At 41.4% G+C, this 23,033-nt stretch overlaps 1 protein-coding gene across 2 annotated transcripts in view; it reads left to right on the top strand.

Annotated features, from left to right (window-relative positions):
• LOC118664448 (rho GTPase-activating protein 20-like) overlaps positions 1–19,929 on the top strand; it is a 91,814-nt gene extending 71,885 nt beyond the window's left edge. For both annotated transcript variants that reach the window (XM_036324552.1, XM_036324553.1), the window contains 6 exons: positions 7,262–7,440; positions 9,269–9,430; positions 13,087–13,196; positions 15,379–15,568; positions 16,650–16,764; positions 17,758–19,929. In XM_036324552.1, coding sequence (XP_036180445.1) covers positions 7,262–7,440; positions 9,269–9,430; positions 13,087–13,196; positions 15,379–15,568; positions 16,650–16,764; positions 17,758–19,634 — 2,633 coding nt within the window. In that variant the 3' untranslated portion in view covers positions 19,635–19,929. The remainder of the gene's footprint in view (positions 1–7,261; positions 7,441–9,268; positions 9,431–13,086; positions 13,197–15,378; positions 15,569–16,649; positions 16,765–17,757) is intronic.
• The last annotated feature ends 3,104 nt before the right edge of the window (positions 19,930–23,033 follow it).

Genomic DNA, 23,033 nt, shown 5'->3' with positions numbered 1-23,033 from the left:
TTTATCAGCAAAAGTTTTTATTCCTGAAAACAAAGTTTGCACAAAGGCAAAGATCCAGACTTCAGCCAGAGGAGGTATTTTTTTTCATTTGAATTTGCTAAGTGTTTTGAAGGGAATGTTTTGAAGACATTTTAAAAATCAGCAGTAGGTGTGACTAACTTAGAATCAGCAGTACAGTCTGTTCCTAATGTCATCACTATTCTTTCCCCTTTAACCTCATGCCCACTATAGAGCCAGAGGCACCAGGCAGTGCTGCAGGTGCCTCAATGCCTCCTTTGTACTGCAGCACATTGCACTGTGTGTTCCCCTAACTAGTCTTATTATAAAAAGGAGGATGTCCGTGATGGGAGCCAGGAGACTCTGATGCCCTACGTGGATTTCGTACTGAGTTTGCGAAACTAAGTGATTTCCACAGAAATCTCCCCTTAGTCTACTAATCTAATCTGAATTCCCTGTCATAAAGAATGATATTGATGGTCAGCATAGGAGGACTGTCATTTACCCTTCACCCAAGTTTGAGCTTTAAGCCCTCCATCAATCTGAAGGTAAGACTGTATAAAAAACAGAAGGAAAAGGATACCAACAAGTGCTAATGAGATAGCAGAAAATCAATGCTGAGTTTCTGTAGCTGCCTTTCGTACCAACGGGGGGACCGATGAACAGTGGCAGCTATTTTATATGCACCTCCCCACTCATGAACATCCCACTTTATCTTTTTTGAACTATTTTTATTATTGACACTATTATAGATGTCCCCCATTTTCCCCTTCCTTTACCCATCTCATCCAGCCTCTACTCCCCATCCCTCCGGCCATCACCACATTGTTGTCTGTGTCCATGGGCTATGCATATATGTTCTTTGGCTAATCTCTTCACCTTTCATCCAGTCCCCCCACCCCCATTCCCTCTGACAGCTACCAGTCTGTTCCATGTATCCATGCCTCTGGTTATATTTTATTTGTTAGTTTATTAGATTCCACATATAAGTGAGATCATATGGTATTTGTCTTTCTCTCACTGGCTTATTTCACTTAGCATAAAATCCACCCAATGCTGTCTCAAAAGAGTTGCTTCATTTTGACAGCCATGTAGCATTCCATTGTGTAAAATGGGCCACAGCTTTTTTATCCACTCATCTACTGATGGGCACTTGGGCTGTTTCCAGATTTTAGCTATTGTAAATAACACTGCTATAAGCATAGGGGTGCATATATATTCTTTCTGATTGGTGTTTGGGGATTCTTAGGATATATTTCCAGAAGTGCAATCTCTGGGTCAAAAGGCTGTTCCATTCTTTTTTTTGAGGAAACTCCGTACTGTTTTCCACAGTGGCTGCTCTAGTCTGCATTCCCACCAAGAGTGCACAAGGGTTCCCTTTTCTTCACATCCTCACCAGCACTGGTTGTTTGTTGATTTATTGATGGTAGCAATCCTGGCAGCTGTGAAGTGATATCACATTGTAGTTTTAATTTACATCTCTCTGATATTTAGTGATGTTGAGCATTTTTCCAGCATTATCCTACTTCCAAAAGCAGATAAAGACACTACAAAGAAAGAGAATTGTAGGCCAATATCTCTGATGAACATAGATGCTAAAATCCTCAAAGAATATTAGAAAATCAGATCCGACAATATATTAAAAAGATCATACACCCTGACCAAGTGGGATTTATTCCAGGAATGCAAGGCTGGACAATGTTTGCAAGTCAATAAATGTGATACATAAACAAAATGAAAGATAAAAATTGCATGGTTAAATTAATAGATACAGAAAAAGCAATTGATAAAATTCAGCACACGTTTATGATAAAAACTCTCAGTAAAGGGGGAATAGAGGGAGCATACCTCAATGTAATAAAGGCAATATATGACAAACACAGAGCCAACATGAGACTCGGTGGGCAAAAACTACAGGTGTTCCCCTAAGATCAGGAACAAGACAGGGATGTCCACTTTCACCACTCTTATTCAATATAGTACTGGCAGTCCTAGCTACAGTAATCAGACAAGAAAAAGAAATAAAAGGCATCCCAATTAGAAAGGAGGAAGTAGGACTGTCATTATTCTCAGATGACATGATATTGTACATAGAAATCCCTAAAGATTCCAGCAAAAAAAAAAAAAAAAAAAAAATACTAGATCTAGTAAATTAATTTGACAAAGTAGCAGAATACAAAATCAATATCCAGAAATTGAAGGCATTTTTATACACCAATAATAAAGTATTAGAAACTAAGAAAATAATCTTATTTACTATTGCAACAACAAAAAAATAAGGTACCCAGGAATAAATTTAACCAAGGACATAAAAGACCTGGACTTGGAAAACTATAGGACATTGAAGAAAGAAATTAAGGAAGATACAAATAAGTGGAAGCACATACTGTGTTCCTAGATTAGAAGAATCAACATCATTAAAATGTCCAGACTACCAAAAGCAATCTATAGACTCAACGCAATTCTCATTAAAATACCAATGGCGTATTTCACAGACCCAGAGCAAACATTCCAGAAATTTATATGGAACCAAAAAAGACCCCAAATAACTACAGCAATCTTAGGAAGACAAAGTTGAAGGGATCACAAAATCAGATATTAAACGATACTGCAAGGTCATTGTAATCAAAACAGCCTGGGACTGGCATAAGAATGGGCATATAGATCAATGGAATAGAACAGAGATTCCAGAAATCAATCTACACCTTTGTAGTCAATTAATATTTCACAAAAGAGGCAAAAGAATACAATGGAATAAAGACAGCCTCTTCAATGAATGTGTTCTGAAAATTGAATAGGTACATGCAAAAAAATGAAACTACTTATACCATACACAAGAATAAACTCAAAATGGATAAAAGACTTAAATGTAAGTCATGAAACCATAAAAATCTTAGAAGAAAACATAAGCAACAAAATCGTAGACGTCTTACGTAGTAGAATTTTCACAGATACATCTCCTAGGGCAACGGTTCTCAACCTGTGGGTCACGAACCCTTTGGAGGTCAAATGACCCTTTCACAGGGGTCGCCTAAGACCCTCTTGCATATCAGATATTTACATTATGGTTCATAACAGTAGCAACATTACAGTTATGAAGTAGCAACAAAAATAATTTTATGGTTGGGTCACAACATGAGGAACTGTATTTAAAGGGCCAGAAGGTTGAGAACCACTGTCCTAAGGCAAGAGAAACAAAGGAAAAAATAAACAAATGGAACTACATCAAACTAAAAAGCTTCTGCACAGCAAAAAAAAACCCACAAAAATAAAAATCAACAAAATGAAAAGGGAACCCAGTGTATGGGAGAACATATTTGCCAATGATACAGGTGATAAGGGGTTGATTTCCAAAATATATGAAGAACATATACAGCTCAACAAAAGGAAGACACTCCATTTAAAACAGGGCAAAGGACCTGAATAGACACTTTTCCAGAGAGAATATACAGATGGCCAGTAGACACATGAAAAAATGTTCAACATCACTGCCCAACTTTTTATTGAATTTATCAGGCATCTTGCCAATATCAGCTGTAAAAACTTACTTTAAATTTGAAGCATTCATCTGCTCTCCCATGATGGTAAATTGAGTTCTGAAATTTAAGGTTTTTTTACTCACATCTATGGACCATTTTGAAGGGATATACTTTTCCATCCACTAAAATGTGAGCTCCATGAAGGGAGAGCTTTTGGTCTGCTTTGTTCACTGCTGTGTTTCCAGCACCTGGAATAGTGTCTGACATATGTAAATAAGAACTAAAATATTTTTGAATGAATGAATTTATTAATAAGTCTATTGTTACTGATTAAAGATACAGAGGGAACATTGCCTTTATAACTAAGCTGAGGAGAATAATATTTTACTCTTATATCTTTATATCCATGTTTTGCAAACTATTTCTCTAAGTCTCTTGTCAATTTTATTTTAATTAATTTGACCTATAAGCAGGGTCAAGAATCCCAAAAGCCACAACTAGAAGAAAGACTTAACTTTGTATCACCATTTCTGAGGTAGGCTTTCTCTAGTTAGCTTAAGGGAAATATCTCATTTATCCAAAATAACCATAGGTGAGCATAGTTATCCCCAATCTGGGACTCATAGCAGGGCTTAGTCCGGTATATAGAACAGAGAAGTTATACAGAAGATTGAGTGGCTTGGTCACACCTATTATGGGAAAACTTGAGTGAAGTTGAACTCTGGGCTTGTAGTGGCATCATTGGGGAGTGGTCTGACGTAGCTCCTGAGGTCCTAGGCTGAACTGGACTCCCAGTCCTGCACCCACTGCAGGCTCACCTGCCACATGTGCTTCAGATCCAGGACTAATGGGCCTGAATTTTGATGGTAGATGGTAAAATATGGAATGCAGCATTTTTCTTCTGCCTGTTTGCTGTATGATTCTAGTATTCTCCCGTATGTATTTCATACTCTGAAAGGGGGGAAAAGGGGACATTTTTAATTTGGAGAGTTACTTGGCTAGAATAGAATTTCTAATTAAGGTTTTGTTGTTGTGATCATTGTTCTATAAGCACAAATTTTTAAGAATTGTAATGTTTAGTATTCAGTTGCCTAACTTAAGCATGAAGAAACACTAGCTGAAGCTTTCCACGATTGTTTAGGGAAGTTAGACTTACATGAAGTTAGTTTTCTCTACATTCACATCACCTTTGTGTTTTTAATAACAATAGCATGATTTTCATCAGCTTTGACATTTAGAAAGTAAGAGCTATGTGTTAAAAGCTCCTCAAGAAAGTAAATTCTAATGAAATTTGTTTCCTCTCCAGCTCAGAGGGAACATGACCTCTAAACTTTGAATGTTGCACATAACAAAAGGCATAGCTGCAGCTGAAACTATTTTTAATACAGCACAAGACTCAATCTCTACTTTATCCTCTGTCTGCCCTCATAGGATAGCTGGGTATATAACTTTATGATTTAAAGTTATATTAGTCACTTTTCCTAAGAAGTGTGTGAAAGCTAAAAATCAAATAAATCTGATACTTTAGAAATAATGAAACCAGGTTAAATGTGAGGAAACTACACTGAGTACAACTACTCAACACATACAAACATACATATTAAACAAACATTTGCACAAATTGAAATTGCTGGGCAAATTGGAACCCCCTCCTGGATTTAAGCATGGGTTTCGTTTCCTTGTCTGTTTTCTCACGATGGGACAGGTTGGGAATGTCAAGGCAGGAAGAAAGCACCTCTGGTTAAGCAGAACCAAATGGAGAGTGGATGTGGGGAAAAGTCCTCTGTAGGGAGGAGATTGGTGTCTTAGCAGCTTTAATCAAGATCACCGTGACTCATGCCCAGATTCTTTTCATGCATTATCCTACTTAAGCCTCTCAATAAGCCTGTGAGAGGCGGAGGGCGGGGGCGGGCTAGAAGAGGTCAATGGGGGGAAAGGGAAGACATATGTAATACTTTTAACAATAAATATTTTAAAAAGAGAGAGAGAGGTTAAGTAACTTTCCCCCAGGTTAGTGTCACAGCCCGGAGTCTAACTGGGCTCCTAACTCTAGAACCAAAGGCCTTTACACCTGGGTGTGTGCGCATTGATGACGCGAGTACCTGAGGAAGCCAAGGTGGGTGGTGGTCTGGAGCCTATTCAGTAACATGTCACTTTTTGGTGTATCCTCCCACAACTTGCCTGTGTTTAGTATTTGCTTTAAATTTGGTCATTCTGCGGAAATAAAACATTTCGTGACATGCACTCCACTGTCTGGGAAGGTTGAGTAGTTAACGTCAGGGCCGTGCAGCCGGGGCTCAGTGACTAATTGCCTGGCTCTCTCACTGGAGGAAATGGAGTCAGACCTGTGTGGGTGCCACTGAGGACTACGGCTCCTCAAATCTCAGTTCAGTCAGCACTGACTACAAGCTGTTTGGAATCTGCCCCACACCTGAGTGCTTCGGGTCTGCAGAGACTTGGGCAGGATTTATGCACAGCGTTTGAGGCTCCGCTATTTGCTTTTCTCCTAGGACTTACAGCCTCTGTGGAAACCTCCCCTCCCTTCTCTAGTTCTCCACGCCAGTGGGAGTGCAGGTTTCTCTCCACATTTTAGTCACCCACCGCCCTGGGGCCTGTCTTCAGACCAAAAGCTATAAGAATAGAAAACTTGCCGAAACCGGTTTGGCTCAGTGGATAGAGCGTCGGCCTGCGGACTGAAGGTTTCGGGGTTCGATTCCCGTCAAGGGCATGTACCTGGGTTGCGGGCACATCCCCAGTAGGAGATGTGCAAGAGGCAGCTGATCGATGTTTCTAACTCTCTATCTCTCTCCCTTCCTCTCTGTAAAAACTCAATAAAATATATTAAAAAAAAAAAAAAAGAATAGAAAACTTACCCAGTGCCATGCCATTCCCTTCCTCCAAAGTGTCAACTTTTATCTCAAGTATTTCCCTTCTTTTGGTGCCTCTCTAGTGCCTCAGGTAGGCTTTTTAAAATCTTGTCCAGAGTTTATAATTGTGTGTAGATGTTGGGGCTATAGGACAGGAGAGAGTGGCAGAAAGGTTTGAAAGGATCCTCAAAGAGCTGTCCTTGTAGCTATCAAATCCTGTGCACATCCACTAATTCTCCTGCTCCTCCTCCTCCTCCTCCTCCTCCTTCTCCTCCTTTCTGTCTCACTATTTAATTGTGGTCTAATTTAATATCTTCAACTTTTTTGTGTGCCTAGTCTCATCTTTATATGTTGGTATGAAACATATATACTTTTTGCTTTAAGCCAGTGATGACGAACCTATGACACGCGTGTCAGAGGTGACACGTGAACCATTTTTTTTTTGGTTGATTTTTCTTTGTTAAATGGCATTTAAATATATAAAATAAATATCAAAAATATAAGTCTTTGTTTTACTATGGTTGCAAATATCAAAAAATTTCTATATGTGACACGGCACCAGAGTTAAGTTAGGGTTTTTCAAAATGCTGACATGCCGAGCTCAAAAGGTTCGCCATCACTGCTTTAAGCTGTTACAGTATAAGGGACCCTTTCTTTCACCTTTGAGAATTCAGTGCCAAAACTCATGTAAACAAACCAGTGATGCTCCAAAAAGGAGTAGGATGATAACCCAAACATTTGATTCTTAATTTATAAAATATTATAATGAAACTTCATAGATTAAATTAATAGTAATAAAGGATACCTATAAGCAGTTTTTCTCTTTGAGTCATAGTAATGAATGTAACATCAAAATAGAAACTGTAGAAATAAGGTAAAGTGAGTTAAACTGGTTTTTCTACCTCACTTCTTCCTTAGATTCGGGTCAGAAGACATTTAAAAGGAGAAGATCTATCATCAATTGGGCCTTTTGGCGGGGTTCTGGCACTCACCTGGATAACTTGCCCATGTCCCCAACCTCTCCTATGACAGGGCAGCTCTTTGGAGTGTCTCTGCCAAATATCTGTGAGAATGACAATCTGCCCAAACCTATCTTGGTAAGTCTCACTCTGGCCTGGAACACCAATGGGAAGGGAGGTTTGGGGAAGGAGAGAGCTCTGAGAGGCAAATCTATACCCAAATGGAAATATAGATACCCATGGCTTTGGCTGAGAATATTTATTATTATTACTTCAAAGAATAAAAATCTGATTAAGCTGTTAACAGAATCATAAGTTAGACACAATAGAAAGAGATCATCTAATCTACTTGTCTCAGAAAAGAGCCACATAAACTGCTCAGGTAAATTAGAATTTGCTTGGTAGAGAATTTGCATTATCCCTCATATTTCTCTCACTTCCTTTCTTGAATTCTGTATTGTTCTAAAATCTCCTTTAATCCCTTTAGCAGTAGAGACTACTCAATCATATGCTCTTTAAAAATCTTACATGTGTTTTATTTGTATTTCAAGTATTTATGTATAAAAATACATCCTCTGGCATTTAGTTATTTTTCACCTGATTAGAGTGGATCAGGTGAAAACTATTGCATTTGTCTTATCTCCAAATGACCATTGTTAGGCAACATTTATTGAGTATCTAGTGTCCTCTAAGTACTCTACTAGATGTATGTATTTTATAGTATACTAGTGGCCTGGTGCACAAAATTCGTGCACAGAGGGGTATCCCTCAGCCCAGCGTGCACCCTCTCCAATCTGGGACCCCTGTGGGATCGGGCCTAAACCAGCATTCGGACATCCCTCTTGCAATCCGGGACTGCTGGCTCCTAACCGCTCACCTGCCTGCCGGCCTGATCGCCCCTAACCACTCTGCTGCTGGCCTGATCAACCACACTTGCTCGGCCCTGCCAGACTGATTGCCCCCAACTGTCCCCCCTGCCGACCTGATCACCCCCAACTGAGCCCCCGCTACCTGCTTCCCCCTATTTGCCCCCCCACACTGGTCTGCTTGCCCCCAATTGTCCTCCCGGCCAGCCTGCTTGCCCCCAAATGCCCTCCCCTGCTGGCCTGATTGCCCCTAACTGCCTCTGTCCCGGCCCCGCCACCATGAATTTGTCTGGAAGTTTGTCCGGAAGGTCTCCTGGAAGGTCTCCTGGTCTAATTAGCATATTACCCTTTTATTAGTATGGATTGCGCATCTGTAAGTACCAGACACTAGCCTCACTACTCTATCAATTCCCCCTGCACAACAGAATTTGGGGGTAGTCATCATCATCATCCCTACCTTACAAATTTATTTTAAAGCCTCAAGTTTATCGTAGATCACACAGTAAATATGTGCTATAATTAGGTTTCAAATCCCATGGGTTGCTTGTCTCCAACACCCATTGTTTTCCTGCCGTGAAGGCAGAGGACATACAGCTTGAAAGAAACCAAAATGAAATATGGCCAGAATGGACTGGGATGGAGAAAGCCTCATGGGGGGGAAGAAGGAAGTAAATACAGGAAGTAGAATGAAGTATGGAGATGCATTAAAAGAAAGACAAGCAAGTGGAGAATGAGTTTGACAATAATATTTCCATATTTGGGGAAAAGAGTTTGTATTGGAGAGTAATGGGGAGAGAGTAGTGAGATAGAAGAGACCAGGTGACAGAGACCTTGAAGCAAAGAAATCTGAGTTTAAAGTGGCCATTGGTTCATTGAAACAAGACCGTCTCCTTAAAGCAAGTGTTTGAGGTAAAATGGTTTTTAGATGTTGGAAAAAGAGAACAACAGAGATTTAGAGATACCAAAAAATACGTTGACTAATTCCTCTAGGAGTCCATCCGGCCAGATCCCCAGAGCCGTCCCCTCATCCACCCTCGCCTCTGGCAGAGAGAGATCGCTGGTATGTGTAAAGTGCCTTTTTCCCCTTTGCTTCCCCATAGGATATTCTTTTTTTCCTTAATCAAAACGGACCCCTCACAAAAGGCATCTTCAGACAGTCCGCCAATGTGAAATTGTGCAAAGAGCTGAAGGAGAAACTGGACGCGGGAGCAGACGTGCCCCTGGACACTGAATCCATTTTCGTGATAGCGTCTGTTCTGAAGGTAGGAGTTCTCCCTCCCTCCATCACCCCACAGTGCACCTCTGGAGGAACAACTGGATCCTTTCATTTTGACCTCATTCCCTTCTGCAAAGAACCATAATAGATTAGAACCTAAATGGTGTTAAAAAAAAAAAAAATACTTCACAAAGTCAAGATTGTCCTTTAGAAGCCACGGCCCATGAATGGCTTGGCATGTCATGTCAGACATACTTTTTAAGTTTTTCTATCCCATGCCACTCTTCTCATCATGACTTCTGCTACCTCGTGCAAATAATTATATGTAAATTAAGTTAAATTTAAAATAATCAAAGCACATAGAGCACATTTACCAAAACAAACATCCTAGCTATGATGACTTCCTCACAATCTCACTACCTTCCTAAAAAATGCAATTCTCTCAAAAATATATTTATTAAACTTTGAAAATGAAGCTTACTATCCCAAATAAGCATCTGCCTAACAACTGACACAAACATTGCTCTCTGAGGCCCCTGAAACTTCCATTCATTGATGCAGTCATAGAACCTTCCTTGTCCCTAATGCCTTTTAAAGTGACAGTGGGGCAAGGAGTGGCTCTGGACTCGGCCTCCTTTTATAAAAACCTTTCCTGACATTTTTAGGGTTCTCACCCGCACCCTATGGTTACTTAAGTCACGTCCACACTTGGCTTAGAGCACTTCTAAAATGTTTTCCTCCCAAATTCTTGAAAATACCTCACATTTTTGGAAAATGTAGAGTCAAAACCAGCCTTTAGCAGAGCTTTTGACCTTGGGGGTAGTTTCTGCAGACGTGCCTCAGGCTTCCGTCTCCCAGCTGGGTGGGAAGCACCAGGCCAGGGCAGAGACAAGGCCCAGCCGCATTCTGGGGCAGGAGCATGAAAACCAAGTTAAGGAAAACATGGTGAAGAAGACTCTCACACACCCTACTCCTACCCTGTGGGGTGGGGAACTGCTTACAGAATCCTACTTCGTGACTTAATGCACCGTCAGATGATTCTTGGTAAATGGGCCATGTCTGCTCTTAACCCTGCTGTAGGCTGTGCAGTAAAGAACACTCCGAAGAACTGAGGAGCTGGAGCCAGGCTCATCCAATCTGTATTGCACAGGGTGCAATTACTATGATTACGCTTCAGCCCTGGAATACAATAAAGATATGCATGGTGTGCGCAGCCAGATATATGTCAGGGAGATATATACTAGTATACACACACAATTACTTTTTCTTTTTTACTCATCTAATTGGGCTTTCTCCCATCTCTTAATTTAAGAAGCTAAAGCCTTTGTTTTAGGACATTTTCCCTACCCTGCTATTCTTCACAGCACACACGTCTTAAGATTTTGTGCTAAATTATTGAGGCTATTACAAAAGTAGAGTCCTAAAAGAGTTTGACTACATTCCAAATTGGAGAAGTATTACTTGTACAAAAATAAGCAAAGGACAAAATTAATCCAAATGATTGAAAAGTCTGGTTAAATAGGTTACAAGTAGTTGACATTCTATAATCATGTAACTGCATTTTACTCTCATTTCTTCTAAGTGGCTGCAGGAAAGGACATACTTTTTGCCAAAAGTTAAAGTTTTTGAGCTTTTGTTTTGTTTCCTGTTTTTAAGTCTATTTGGAAGTGCTACTTTAGGTTTCCTTTAATGTTTTACTTCTGCTGGTTCTGTTTAAGTATAAACTCAACTCTTCAAACTATAATTGAAAGAAAATTGCTTGAGATGCTGTAACTTTGATCCAACAGACCTTTGAGGGAAAGTTCATTTTTAGCTCTGCAGGAATCTCATCTCCGATGAGCCTGGTAGTCCTGCTGGTGACCAGGGCTCTGGCTGGGGAGGGCAGGAGACTCAGCTGAGTGCTGGGAGGCGGTGATTGTAATTCAGGACCAGCTCTCATAACCTTTCTCAGCTGCAATGGCGGTTGTATTTCATAACTTGTTATTCCAGCTGTGGAGAGTTCATTGAGATGTTACGACCTATTATCTTTCAAGTGTAGGTTTAAGATTTAATGATGCTTTTCTTCAAGACAGATCATAAGTATGTGTTCCACTGAGATTTAAAGAGTGCTATTGTCATGTCCCACTTAGAAATAACAGATTTTGCCTCTTTGAATCTGACTTTTAAAGTAGGTGCAGCAACTAAAATTAGTTTGGAATTATGAAAATTCAATACCTTTACCCAAAAAGAGGTAACTTTTGTCAAGACACATCTGAGTCACAAGTGTCCAGGTACATTTCTACTGGAAGATGTAATAGAACAGAGAAACATAGTATGATAGAATAGGAAGAATCAGTCCTCTTCCTGCTTATTCGCCACTCTTTAAAAAAATTGTATTGTGATAGGAGACATGACTACAAAGAGGTTTTTAAAGTTACCTTGGAATCTCAATTATACTTAGTTGGCCTTCCCTTGTCCCTCACTAATATTTGTCCATATGCAAATAGCAACAGCTCAGTAATAACCACCACTCTGTGTGGGGCTGTGCTTGGCATTGAAGCGTACGAGTAGAGAGTGAGGGTCCGCCCCTGCCCTGGAGGACTCATGAGCTACTGGGGGAGAGACACACGTAATCAGCTAACTATAACAGTGAGGTGTCACAGCCTTCATATCAGTAATATAAGCATGACATGTAAGTAACAAGTTGTGTTGTCTTTTGTAAAGTTGCTAATTTGGTTTTCCAGCAATATTTAAATTGCTCAATTGCATCTTTCACCTCTTTCCATGAACTTGCAGAATGATAGCCAACCGTGGGTACAGTGCTTAGACGTGAAACTGAGTTTTCTCTGCCTAAAGTTTACTGAGGTAGAGATCAGACTTTGCAAGCTTAGCTTTGTGAATGCCATGCCAAAAGCAACAGAGAGAGTTGGCTTAAGACAGAAATTAACATAGGACCAGAACCAAATTTAGTTTATTTTTAAGCTTTTTATAAACAAAGGCCAAACAACAAACATCCTTGGCCATAAGTATATGCATTATGATCTGGTCTCACCACACCAGCCCCACCAATGGTTCAGCAGAACAGAGTCTGGAAGGCCAGAGTGGAGAATGTGCTGGGCACATGTTAATCACTGTACACCAGGCACAGGGTGCCTCCCCAGGCTCCCAGAGCCCAGCCACTGCCTGGAATGCTGTTTCTCCCCAAGTAGTGAGAGCCCTTCCATGGGGAATAGAAGGGAGAAACTCTGTCTCTAGATGGGAACTGCTCAGCAATTCCGCTGGAATATAACGTTTGAAAATAGCAGGGACTCTGTTTTATTCACTGCTCTGTCCCTAGTACCTGGTACATATGAGTAAATATGTATAGAATGATTGGATGCTGATTACATTAGGAGAGGGGAAAGGGGGATTTAGGATGACTTGCCAGGCCCTGTCACATGCTAGTGTGCTAAAATGTAAACAAACAGGCGCTTTCACCCAAAGAGGTTGTCCTGTATCTTTCCCGTCACAACCCAGACTCCGGTTGCTCCTCTGGTTTTTGCTAGAAAAATAGCCAGAGCATGTATTTCTACATGTGCACATTAGTGGAGAGTTGGCACCAAGAACTGTGTGTTCCAAAGAAGAGAAGGCTTAACTCTTTTCAACAAAATGTTTTATACTCACTCCAGTACATGTTTAGCATGAAATAATGATTTAAAGTATTTGTTTTTCCCTCTCTCTCAGGATTTTCTACGACATATTCCCACAAGTGTTTTCTCATCAGATCTCTATGATCAATGGGTCTGTGTAATGGAGCAAGGAAATGATGAAGAGAGAATAAATACAATTCAAAGGTAACTATTCTAATTTGGTCACATCTCAAAAATACTTTTTAAAAAACGTATGTTTTATAAGCTCATCTCGTGAAGTAATGTTATCCATGGGGACCAGTTAAAAACAGATTTATGCTAGACGCTGTCATTGTTATGATTGTTCTCTCCCTAATCTTAGTAACATGGCACACTTGACCCTTGTACACCTTCTATATGTCCAAATCTGAGAGGAGTTGACAAAAGCCTACTATAAACCCAATTTATGATCTTAATTTTGGTAAATATTTAACCAGACAACCCCTTATATATCTCATTCGTCAACTGAATTCACACAGAAAATTTCCTCCCACAAGGGACTCACAGTCTGTTAGAGTTCACAGGTAAAGCCAGAATTACAATTGCAATTCAGTATAGTCTGTGCTATAAAAGAGATACGTGGAGGAGGCATTGTGGGAGCACTGCGGAGAGGCAGGTGGCTCTGGAAAAACATCAAGGAAAAAGGGAGTTGCACAGATGCAGTCTGATCACAAGGCGTGCATCATCTGTACTCAGGCAAAGGATGCTGCTGGCAGAAATAACGCCCCCCCCCCCATCCCCTCCATATTCCCTGCATTATAAGGGAGCAAGAAAGAAGTGTCCATCAAAAAAGCAATACTTCCTGTTCTTTGAAATCCAAAAATCCCAATACCACTTTTTGCATATGCTTCTTGAATACAGTTTTTTTCTCGAACAATTTTAAAATATAAGTTATTATCTACATCGTGCTATTGATAGACATCCCTTGTCTGTAGAAAAACATGGTACAACTGTTGGAGACAGAAAGCGAAACCTTGTCACAAAATACTCTCTGCTTCCATTATGGTTTGGTGGAAACCATCCAGAGATAGTGAAGATTAGATTCTGTGCTTATGGCTCATTGTCTAAAACTTTACACCTTACTGTTAAGGATGATTTCCTTAAAAAAAAAAAAAAGGTAACACTGAATCTCATACAGATATAAAATGAACACGGGTAAAAGATTTCATTTAAATCATTAATTAATGAGAGAACTGATAAGATATTGCAACCAGTTCAAAGGAGATTTCAAACTACCACAACTTATGTAGTTGAATCAGAAAAGAATTTATAAATAGATACAAAACTGGCTTCCTCTACTGAGGCATTGAGGGGTAGTGAGAGAGCACAAATAAATCATTTGTCTCTTGACCAGGCAGAATTTTCGATTCTATGAGCAAGTCTTAGGTGCACCAGTAACTGTCATCAATATCTTAGAGTTTGTAGGGTTAACTCAAAGGCTTAAGGCCCCCATAAAACCAGGTAACCCAGGGAGTGTGCTAGACAGTGTCTCGCTTTCCACTGAGCACACTCAGTAACCTTTTGGTCTGTTTCAATATCTTTCATCATTTGTCCCTATAAACTACACTCATTGTGAGTTCATTGTACTGAAGAAATGCCTCTGTTGTTTTTGCAACAGGAATCAGACTAATTTTCTCCTCTTGGTTGCAGATTCTGTTTTAAAAAGGCAACAACCGTGATACCAACATATAAGTTTTCTGGATGGTAGTAAATATCATTTTCAGTGAATGATCATTTAAAAACCTCTTATCATTTATAAAAGGAGAATAGTAGGAAATAGACTATCATAAGCTTGACTTACATGTGAAAGTGATACCAGTGAGATGAGACTCGGGACAGACTGACTTTGGAAGCTAGTGAACAGAGCCCAAGCTCTCAGAATGCACTAGGCAGCCTTAATAGCTCAAGTCTGGGCTCCCACCAAGAGGTACACTTGGGAACAAAGGAGCACTTTAAATTTAATGGTTGTTGAGTTTCATCAGAAAGATTTTGTGGGGTTTTGGTGGAGAATATTCTGAAATGTTACAGGATTAAACTAAAATACATTACATTAGTTTCAGGTAAATATTTTGGGAGCATTTTTGGGGAGCCATTTTTGTGCAATCTTTTACATTTTCATTGAGTTGTGAAGACAGTGTACAAAACAAATAGCCCAATCCCCAGGCTTGTTTTCTCCCCTCCTGTACAGGCAGTGCTCACTTTGCATGGTACCATGTTAACTGAAACTCCTGCAGGTCTGGACTGTTTTGCTTTGCATGAGGAATTCATGGAAAGCGAGGGTTGCCTGTTTATACAAATAGTTTATGAAATGTCTTGCTTAAAGAGTGCGTTTGCTTCCTGTCTTCAGGCTGTTGGACCAGCTTCCGAGAGCCAATATTGTTCTTCTAAGGTACCTTTTTGGGGTACTACACAACATTGAGCAACACTCCTCATCCAATCAGATGAACGCGTTTAATTTAGCGGTGTGTATCGCTCCGAGCATTCTTTGGTCTTCTACTACCTACAGCCCAGAATTAGAAGGCGAATTTACAAAAAAGGTAATGAAGTTTTTCATGTTTATGCCCTGGGAGACTGAGTCCCCATTTTGAACCCAAAATTCAGGGTATTAATTCTGAAAGACATTTTCTTAAAAGAACATACACTTGGGTTCATTCATTGTTTTTTCCTATCCTGGTAGACGATAGAAAAGTGGTTTCTGACGCAGAAAAGTGCTAGCAGTTGGCTTAGTTCTCTTTTCCCTTGAAAGAGGCAAAAAACTGTGACTGACTTCAACCACAGAATGATAAGCACTTGATTTGAGAAAACAAACAAGAACTTTGAAGTTAGACAAGCCAGGGTTCAAGTCTCAGCCCCACACGTGCCAGAAGTACACTCCTGGGCAAAATGAGTTACACTGATCCAGCTTCTCCTCGGGAAAGTGGTGGTGGTGATAACACCTCGCTCATAAGGTGGTCACTTGAAACCACACCCCTGAGGTGCCTGGCGCACCCACCATTCTGCTTGCTCCTCGGCTCAGCTGTTGGGGCAGGGAAACTACAGCCAGACTCCAGAACAGCTCCGTGGAGGCAGAAAGCTCCCTGATGAAGTCTCTCCTCTTCTGTAAGAGCCTTCCATTACGGAGCCTGCGGGAAGGAAGTGCCTAGGGAGAGACCAGTGGGGCAAAATGCAAGTTTTCTCTCCAGCTGTCTCTCTCCTTCACAGTCAACCCATAGAAGACGCCCTCTTCCCAGACCCATGACAACTGCCTCATACATAAGAAAGACACTTCATATGTCTGTCTAGTGATGCTTTACGGGCTTTAATCACAACGTATATTTCTTCACCCCAAACACTGTGGAGAATATATAAAACTACCCTAATTTTAAAGACAGAACCATTGGGATGAAAATGTTAGCATTAAGCCAAGGCCACAAATAATAACTTTGGTCCACTGATTAAAATGTATTTCTATCCCTAAATTACTATGGGAAACTCTTCATATACTTTTAAAACAGACATGACTTTTTCCCCCTCAGGATTCTTTTGCATTTTTGTTGAAATCAGCACTCATATATTAAGTATGGTTTATAGATATGCTGTATGGAAAGTGGCACTTCAATTTTGTCCCTTTTTGTACAGGTTACTCTGCTTATTCAATTTGTGATTGAAAATTGCTGTAGAATATTTGGAGAAGAAATCACTTCCCTCTTTGGAGAGGTGTCAGTGAGGTGTGACATTAGAGAGAATACCTCAGGTATTGTGACTAATTGGATTGTTTTCCTGTTAGAAACAGACACGTGTCTGTGAAGGTGGTGGGACAGTGGTTGTCCTGGATCCCACAGCAGCTCCGGTGAAGGGAGCCACTGGCCTGGGTCAGTGGGCCTCGGGCTTCTTCCTTAGAAGGCCTGCTGGGGTTCACATGGATAAGATGAGATCCCCAACTTAGGAACCTGTTAGCACTTGATGGTGTTAATCGTTTTTGTAAACAGAACTTTACAAGGAATGCTAATACACATCATAAGACTGGCGTTAAACCTGGAGCAGAAGGCCCGGAGGCCGCAGAAGCGGCCGGGCTTTTTCTCTCTCCCCTTCCTCTGCGTCCCTAGGACACTCGGGATGCTGGTGACTCTAAAACCGTTTCTAAGCAACAGCATCCAGACTGTGAAGTCCTGTATCACCAATGACCTTTGGTCAATTATTCTCTGCCACTGAATATCGATTCTGTATCTATAAAATACAGATACCCATAATGCCTAACTTTTATGGTTGTTTTAAAGATTAAATAAATAATGGATATTAAAGAACTCTATCAAAGAGAAGTTGACAGGGTTAGTAAATGGTTGCCCTGAGAGTGAATTCCGTGTATTCACCAGCAAGCCACGCAAGAAGGCAGTCTCATTCGGAATCCAGGTGTACTTGGCATTGATTCCTTTATTTTTTTGTATCATTTCTCGGTATTATGACATGTCTCTTTGCTTTGAGGAAATCTTACTTAGGGAAAGCCCATTTCTTCAGGAACTGAGATAAATCTAGTACACCCAAACAATTTTATTTTGTATTCTGCACTGACAAATTGAGAGATTGTGATTAATTAATTGTGATTAAAAATTGAGGATTTTTCCTTAAGTATAGAAATTTGAAAAATCTACATGAAAAGAGAATTAAACTAAGCATCACAGGTTTTGCCTTTTTAGGCAGCATGCACTTGGAGTATTTAACAAGGTTATCATGCTTTGATTTCCCGCAGATATCTCTTGCTTACAAATGACCGACTCCTCCTATGACAGCTTGGAAAACGAGCTGAATGAGGACGTTGACGCTCCGTGCAGTGACCTGGTGACAACCCTCGGCCAGGGGAGCAGAAGCATGGACTCCGTCCTCACCCTCAGTGACTATGACCCCGACCAGCCCGAGCTGGAAGGTCTTTTAATCCTGAGCGACTTTGACTCAGACAATCCTAAACATGAAGACATTCAAATGGAAGGGCCTCTCGAATCCAAGCCGGTGACTGTCCCAGGACTGTACGGAGAGGCCAGCCTGCAGGACCATGGCGGGGCCCCGTCTGGCGCCGCCACACCCAGCTACCTGACCACGGCTGCAGCAGATGCTCCGAAAAGCCCGCGGCGACAGCGGCGCTGCTCCGAGCCCAGCATCGACTATCGAGATGCAAAGCTGTCCTCTTTCCGGGAGTTTTGCCAGAAAAAGCTACGCAAGTCCAGCTGTGATGCAATTCTCTCACAGAAAGGTGAGGACCATCTGAAGCAAAGCGAACCCCCACAGGAGGAGGGTAAGATGTATTTTAAACAGGCTCTAGTCACAGGCACTGATATCAAGAAAAATGCCTCAAATAAAAATGCTAAGAAGAAGGGCTTCTTTGGTATGGAAGGAAGTCACGTGAAGCGCCCCCCGCCCTCAAAGCCAGTGGCCATTTCTGTGGCATCTTGCAATTACATGTCCTCACATGATTGTCCCAGGAGCCAGCCCTTGGATGCAGACACACCTGGACACGCCCCGCCACACGCAGCAGATGCCCCCAAGAGTTCCAAGAGGCACCGGCGCTGCTCAGAAACCAGCATCGACGACCAGCGCTCCAAGCTGAGCTACCTCAGGGGCATTTTCTCAAGGAAACACAACAACACCAGCTATGAAGTACGCCCCTGGTCTGGAGAGGAGCAGTATCTCCAGCAGCACAAGTCTTTACAATTGGAGGGCCAGAAGCTCATTAACCAGAGCTTGGTCATGGGGATCGAGGTGGGCAAGAGCGGTGCCACCGACCAGAACCCCGAGAAGCTTTTACCCTCAAAATTAAGCACCTGCCCCAGGACGAGCTGTTCTAGCTTGTCCTCCCCAGGCACCTCCCCATCTGGCTCCTCAGTGAGCTCCCAGGATAGTGCTTTCTCTCAGATTTCAGAGCATTCCGTGTTTACACCCAACGAAACGTCCTCCCCAGTAGATTGCACTTTTCAGGCCCCAAGCCAGCAGGGAGAACCGTCCGACTCCTGCAGCTCCAGACTCGTTTCTGGAGTGCCTGGGCCCGCCTCTGAGCAGGCCAGCAGCCGCCCGGCTTATTCAAAAAAGGACACCTTAGAGCGGCATTCACAGATGCATTCTGTGACCCTTCATCCCAGCACATGGTTAAGAAATGGTATGGCCAGCTTGAAAAACTGGTCCCTCAAAAACAAAGCCAGGGCAGCCAGAGCAGAGGGAAAGAAAATATCTTCTCTGCCAGGGCCCGCAGAGCCACCTCCCCATGCTTCTGGGGCTCCAGAAGCCAACCCACAGCAAGAGACACAGAAAGACATGCCCCCGACGGTACCTGCAGGACTTGCAGCTGCGCTGATAGCCCAGCGGGACAGCTCCGATCCCAGCCATGTCTCCGAGCCACGCCTTAGCTCTCCACCCAGCCCAGTGGACGGCACATTGGAGCTTTGTCTGAAGTCACAGGAGGAAGAAGAGAGTAGCAGGCCGTGCTCTCCTGGCACCCCGCCGTGTGCAATATCCTCGCCCAGCTCTTTGGTTATAGATGATGAGTCCGGCCTAGTCTCAGGGCCTGCAGCAGTGTGTGATGTTGAGGACAAACATTCAACCAAAGACATTTTACCACAGGAAGAACCTGATGTCTAGAAGAACAGAAGAACAGAAAGTGGCCTAATAACATCAAGACAATATTCATTATGACCCCTTTGTATAATGTACCTGGAATAGGTAGCATAAAGATAATTATTGCTAATACTTAGTACAATAAAATAATTCTCTTTCTTAAGACCATGTGGCAAGAAGTTTTACTTCAATTTTAGAGATACTAGCAGAGTTAGAGAAAGTATCTTCTTTTTTTTTCTTTTTTTTAACTTTATTGAATTTATTAGGCAACATTGGTAAATAAAATTATATAGGTTTCAGGTGTACAATTACATAATACATCATCAGGATATTGTATTGTGTGTTCACCACCCAAAGTCAAGTCTCCTTCCATCACCATTTATCTCCCTTTGCCCTCTCCTATCACTCCCCACCCCCTTTCCCTCTGGTAATCACTATACAGTTGTCTGTGTCTATGAGGGTTTTTTGTTGTTTGTGTGTGTTGTTTTTTTTTTTGGGGGGGGTACTTAATCCCTTCACCTTTTTCACCCAGCCCCCCAACCCCCATAACCTCTCAGAGCTGTCAGTCTCTATGCGTCTGTTTCTATTTTGTTTGTTAGTGAAATCATGTGTACTTGTCTTTCTCTGACTGGCTTATTATTTAGCATAAAAAGGAAGCATGCATTATATCAGGTTAGGCTCCTGAGAAGGCCATGGTATCATTAGTGAAGCATGGAGATTATGGGGAGTGGGGAAGGGTGCAGACAAACAATCCACACTCCATGGAATGTGTTCAATAAATAAGCAAGAAAAATGCCACTAATCAAAGTATTGGGGAGAAAAGCACGCCCAGTAATGAAGGAAATCAGGTGAAACATTTCCCTTCATCCAAGTCACTGGCCATTTCTGTGACTTCTAGAGTCACATGTCCTCACAGGATCATTCCAGAAAATAGCCCATGATGGAGCTAGACTGGGGAAAAGGAGAGTGGCTCAAGAGCCATGAGTATCATGATGCCATTTTTTTGTTGGTTGTGTTGCTTGATTCATTGTTCCATTAGCACCGCTTTGCAAAGGCTCCAGTGAACAGCTGGGCAGAGAAAGACGGAAATGTCGCTCATCTCAGTGTTCTTTACAAAGGGACCTGTGCTGGGAGCGTTCTCCAGAAACACAGCTTTTCCTGTGAGAAGGTGACCTGAAAGCACTCGTTACCTGAGGGTGGGGGAAACTGCAAAACAGTCTTTTCTCTGTTACACGAATGCTGTTGCCAGCAGGATGAAAGCCGGGCTCCTCTGCCGAGATGGTTTTCTGCAGCCCCGCCTCTTAGAGTAGTCAGCCAGAAAACATTGCTGATAAGTCATCCTTTTTCTGATTATCATTTGGCCATAGAGAGAGCAATTTTGAGTTTGCTAACTTATGAAGAGTTGCAGAATAGAATACCCACCAAAGTGGCTATCGGGCCTTCTCAATCACTGGCTTTGGATTTTCCTACCTCCAGGAGTTTTTATATACTTTTGTCCCAAATGACTCATGGTTCACAGAGAGTGTATACCCCACCCCATTGGTTTATATCCATGGACACCTCTCTCTTGCCTTAAAGTGACACTGGTACATCTCCTGGATTAACTCCATTGATTATTAGGTCTTGCCAGCCGGTCTGGAGGGATAGAGTCAGGAAAGGATGTGCATCGTCCTTCATTTCAACTTGATACTTATAAGAAGCTGCTTAGAACCCACTGGGTCTCTTTAGTCCACCATCAAATGGACCTTTCTCCCACAAACTAGCTTATTTCAAACTATATTTCTGAGCCACTAGGAAACTTTTATGTTAAGTGTTCTTTTCCTGTTGTCCTAAATGTTGCATTTTTTCAGTTAAAGGGGGAAAAATGTTTTCTGGTGGCTCTGGCCAGATAGTTCCATTGGTTAGAGTGTCGTCCTGACATGCCAAGGTGGTGGGTTCAATCCCCAGTTGGGGCACATACAAGAATTAACCAATGAGTGCATAAATAAGTGGAACAACAAATCAATGTTATTGATGTTTCTCTATCTCTCTCTCCCTCCCTCCTCCCTCCCTCGCTCTCTCTCTCTCTCTCTCTCTCCCCCTTCCTCTCACTCTAAAGTCACTAAAATAAATAAAAATAAAATGTAAGAAATAACAAGTCTTTTCAGTATTAGCTATTGGTGCTACCTACCTCTGGGGTACATGGCCCTATTTGCCCTTAGCATTATAATTAGCTTTTATAACTCTGGGTCCAAAGAACTCCTTCATGACACTGGCCATCTCCCTCACAGGTGTGACGTAGATTCCACTTTGTCCTATAGCTAGACCTCTAAGTGTCCACATGCATTTTTTGCGATATATAAAGGCAACAGGGATCTCCCTTACCCCGAGGGCAAAACTACTGTTGGAACTGCAAGATGTGAATGGAGCTCTTCCAGCTTGGAGTGTCTTTCTGGAAGACATTTCTTCTCTGCTTAAGAGAACATTGGTTCTAGCCTTTATATATATGTTGATGAGTAGAAAATCACCCACCCAATTTGAAGCATAGAAGGAAATAGATATTGAGGTTCTTAAATAATTATTTCCACTCTTTGTTCCCTTTGATCCTCCTGTAAGACTTAATGTAAATAGTTTGTTAATATGACTGTAAAGTATTATATTGTAAGATTTGAAGAACGTCATTGTATTATACTCTGTTAACCTATAATATATTAGACTCATGCTTTATCTAAAATGTTTTGAGTTTGTATAATATATCTTGACAAATTTTACTATCCTGTTATGTAATAAATGTGTATTTTTGTACTTGCAGAAACTGCTGCTAACTTTTAAAGTTGTTTGATTTTCAAGGCACTGATAATGGATATGTATGAAGTCCATGCTGTCTATTAAATAAAATACCATTCTCCAACCTTAACAATCTCCCCAGAGCAATGTTCCCTTTGTAGAATTGTTCTAGTTAATGAGCCCAATTTCTACTTACCATTGGAAATTTCATAAAATGCTATTCATGTAGAATTGAACTTTGAGCTTTTAGTCATAGGCCATGGTTAGTCTTTCCAGAGGGGGAAAATAAAGCTTTTCTATTTTTCTAATCTTACCATTTACCAAACAAGTCATGCTGTAGGCACAGTCTTCATTTGTTTAAGCATTATGTTTTCCTTGTGCTCCTGGAATGTCCTTATTCTCATATCAAAAGAACCATCAGCTCAGTGTAATTGATGGTATGATATTTCCTTACCTGAATTTAAATCATAATTGACCAGATTGACCAAGTTGCTCCCAGACATCAGGACCTGAGGGCTGCTGAGGTCATATAAACGTTATCACTGGTTCCTCAGGACCGCGGCATCTTTACTTGTCAGAGTTCCTTGGGGTTCACTCTGTGTAAGTTTAACCACCCATTTCAACGAGATGCAAGAAAAATGTAATTAGTACAGAAAA

The sequence above is a fragment of the Myotis myotis genome, unplaced genomic scaffold (genome assembly GCF_014108235.1).
Source record: "Myotis myotis isolate mMyoMyo1 unplaced genomic scaffold, mMyoMyo1.p scaffold_m19_p_10, whole genome shotgun sequence".
Lineage (NCBI taxonomy): Eukaryota > Metazoa > Chordata > Mammalia > Chiroptera > Vespertilionidae > Myotis > Myotis myotis.
Note: the sequence above shows the minus strand (reverse complement) of the source record. Positions and strands in the feature narration are given on the sequence as shown.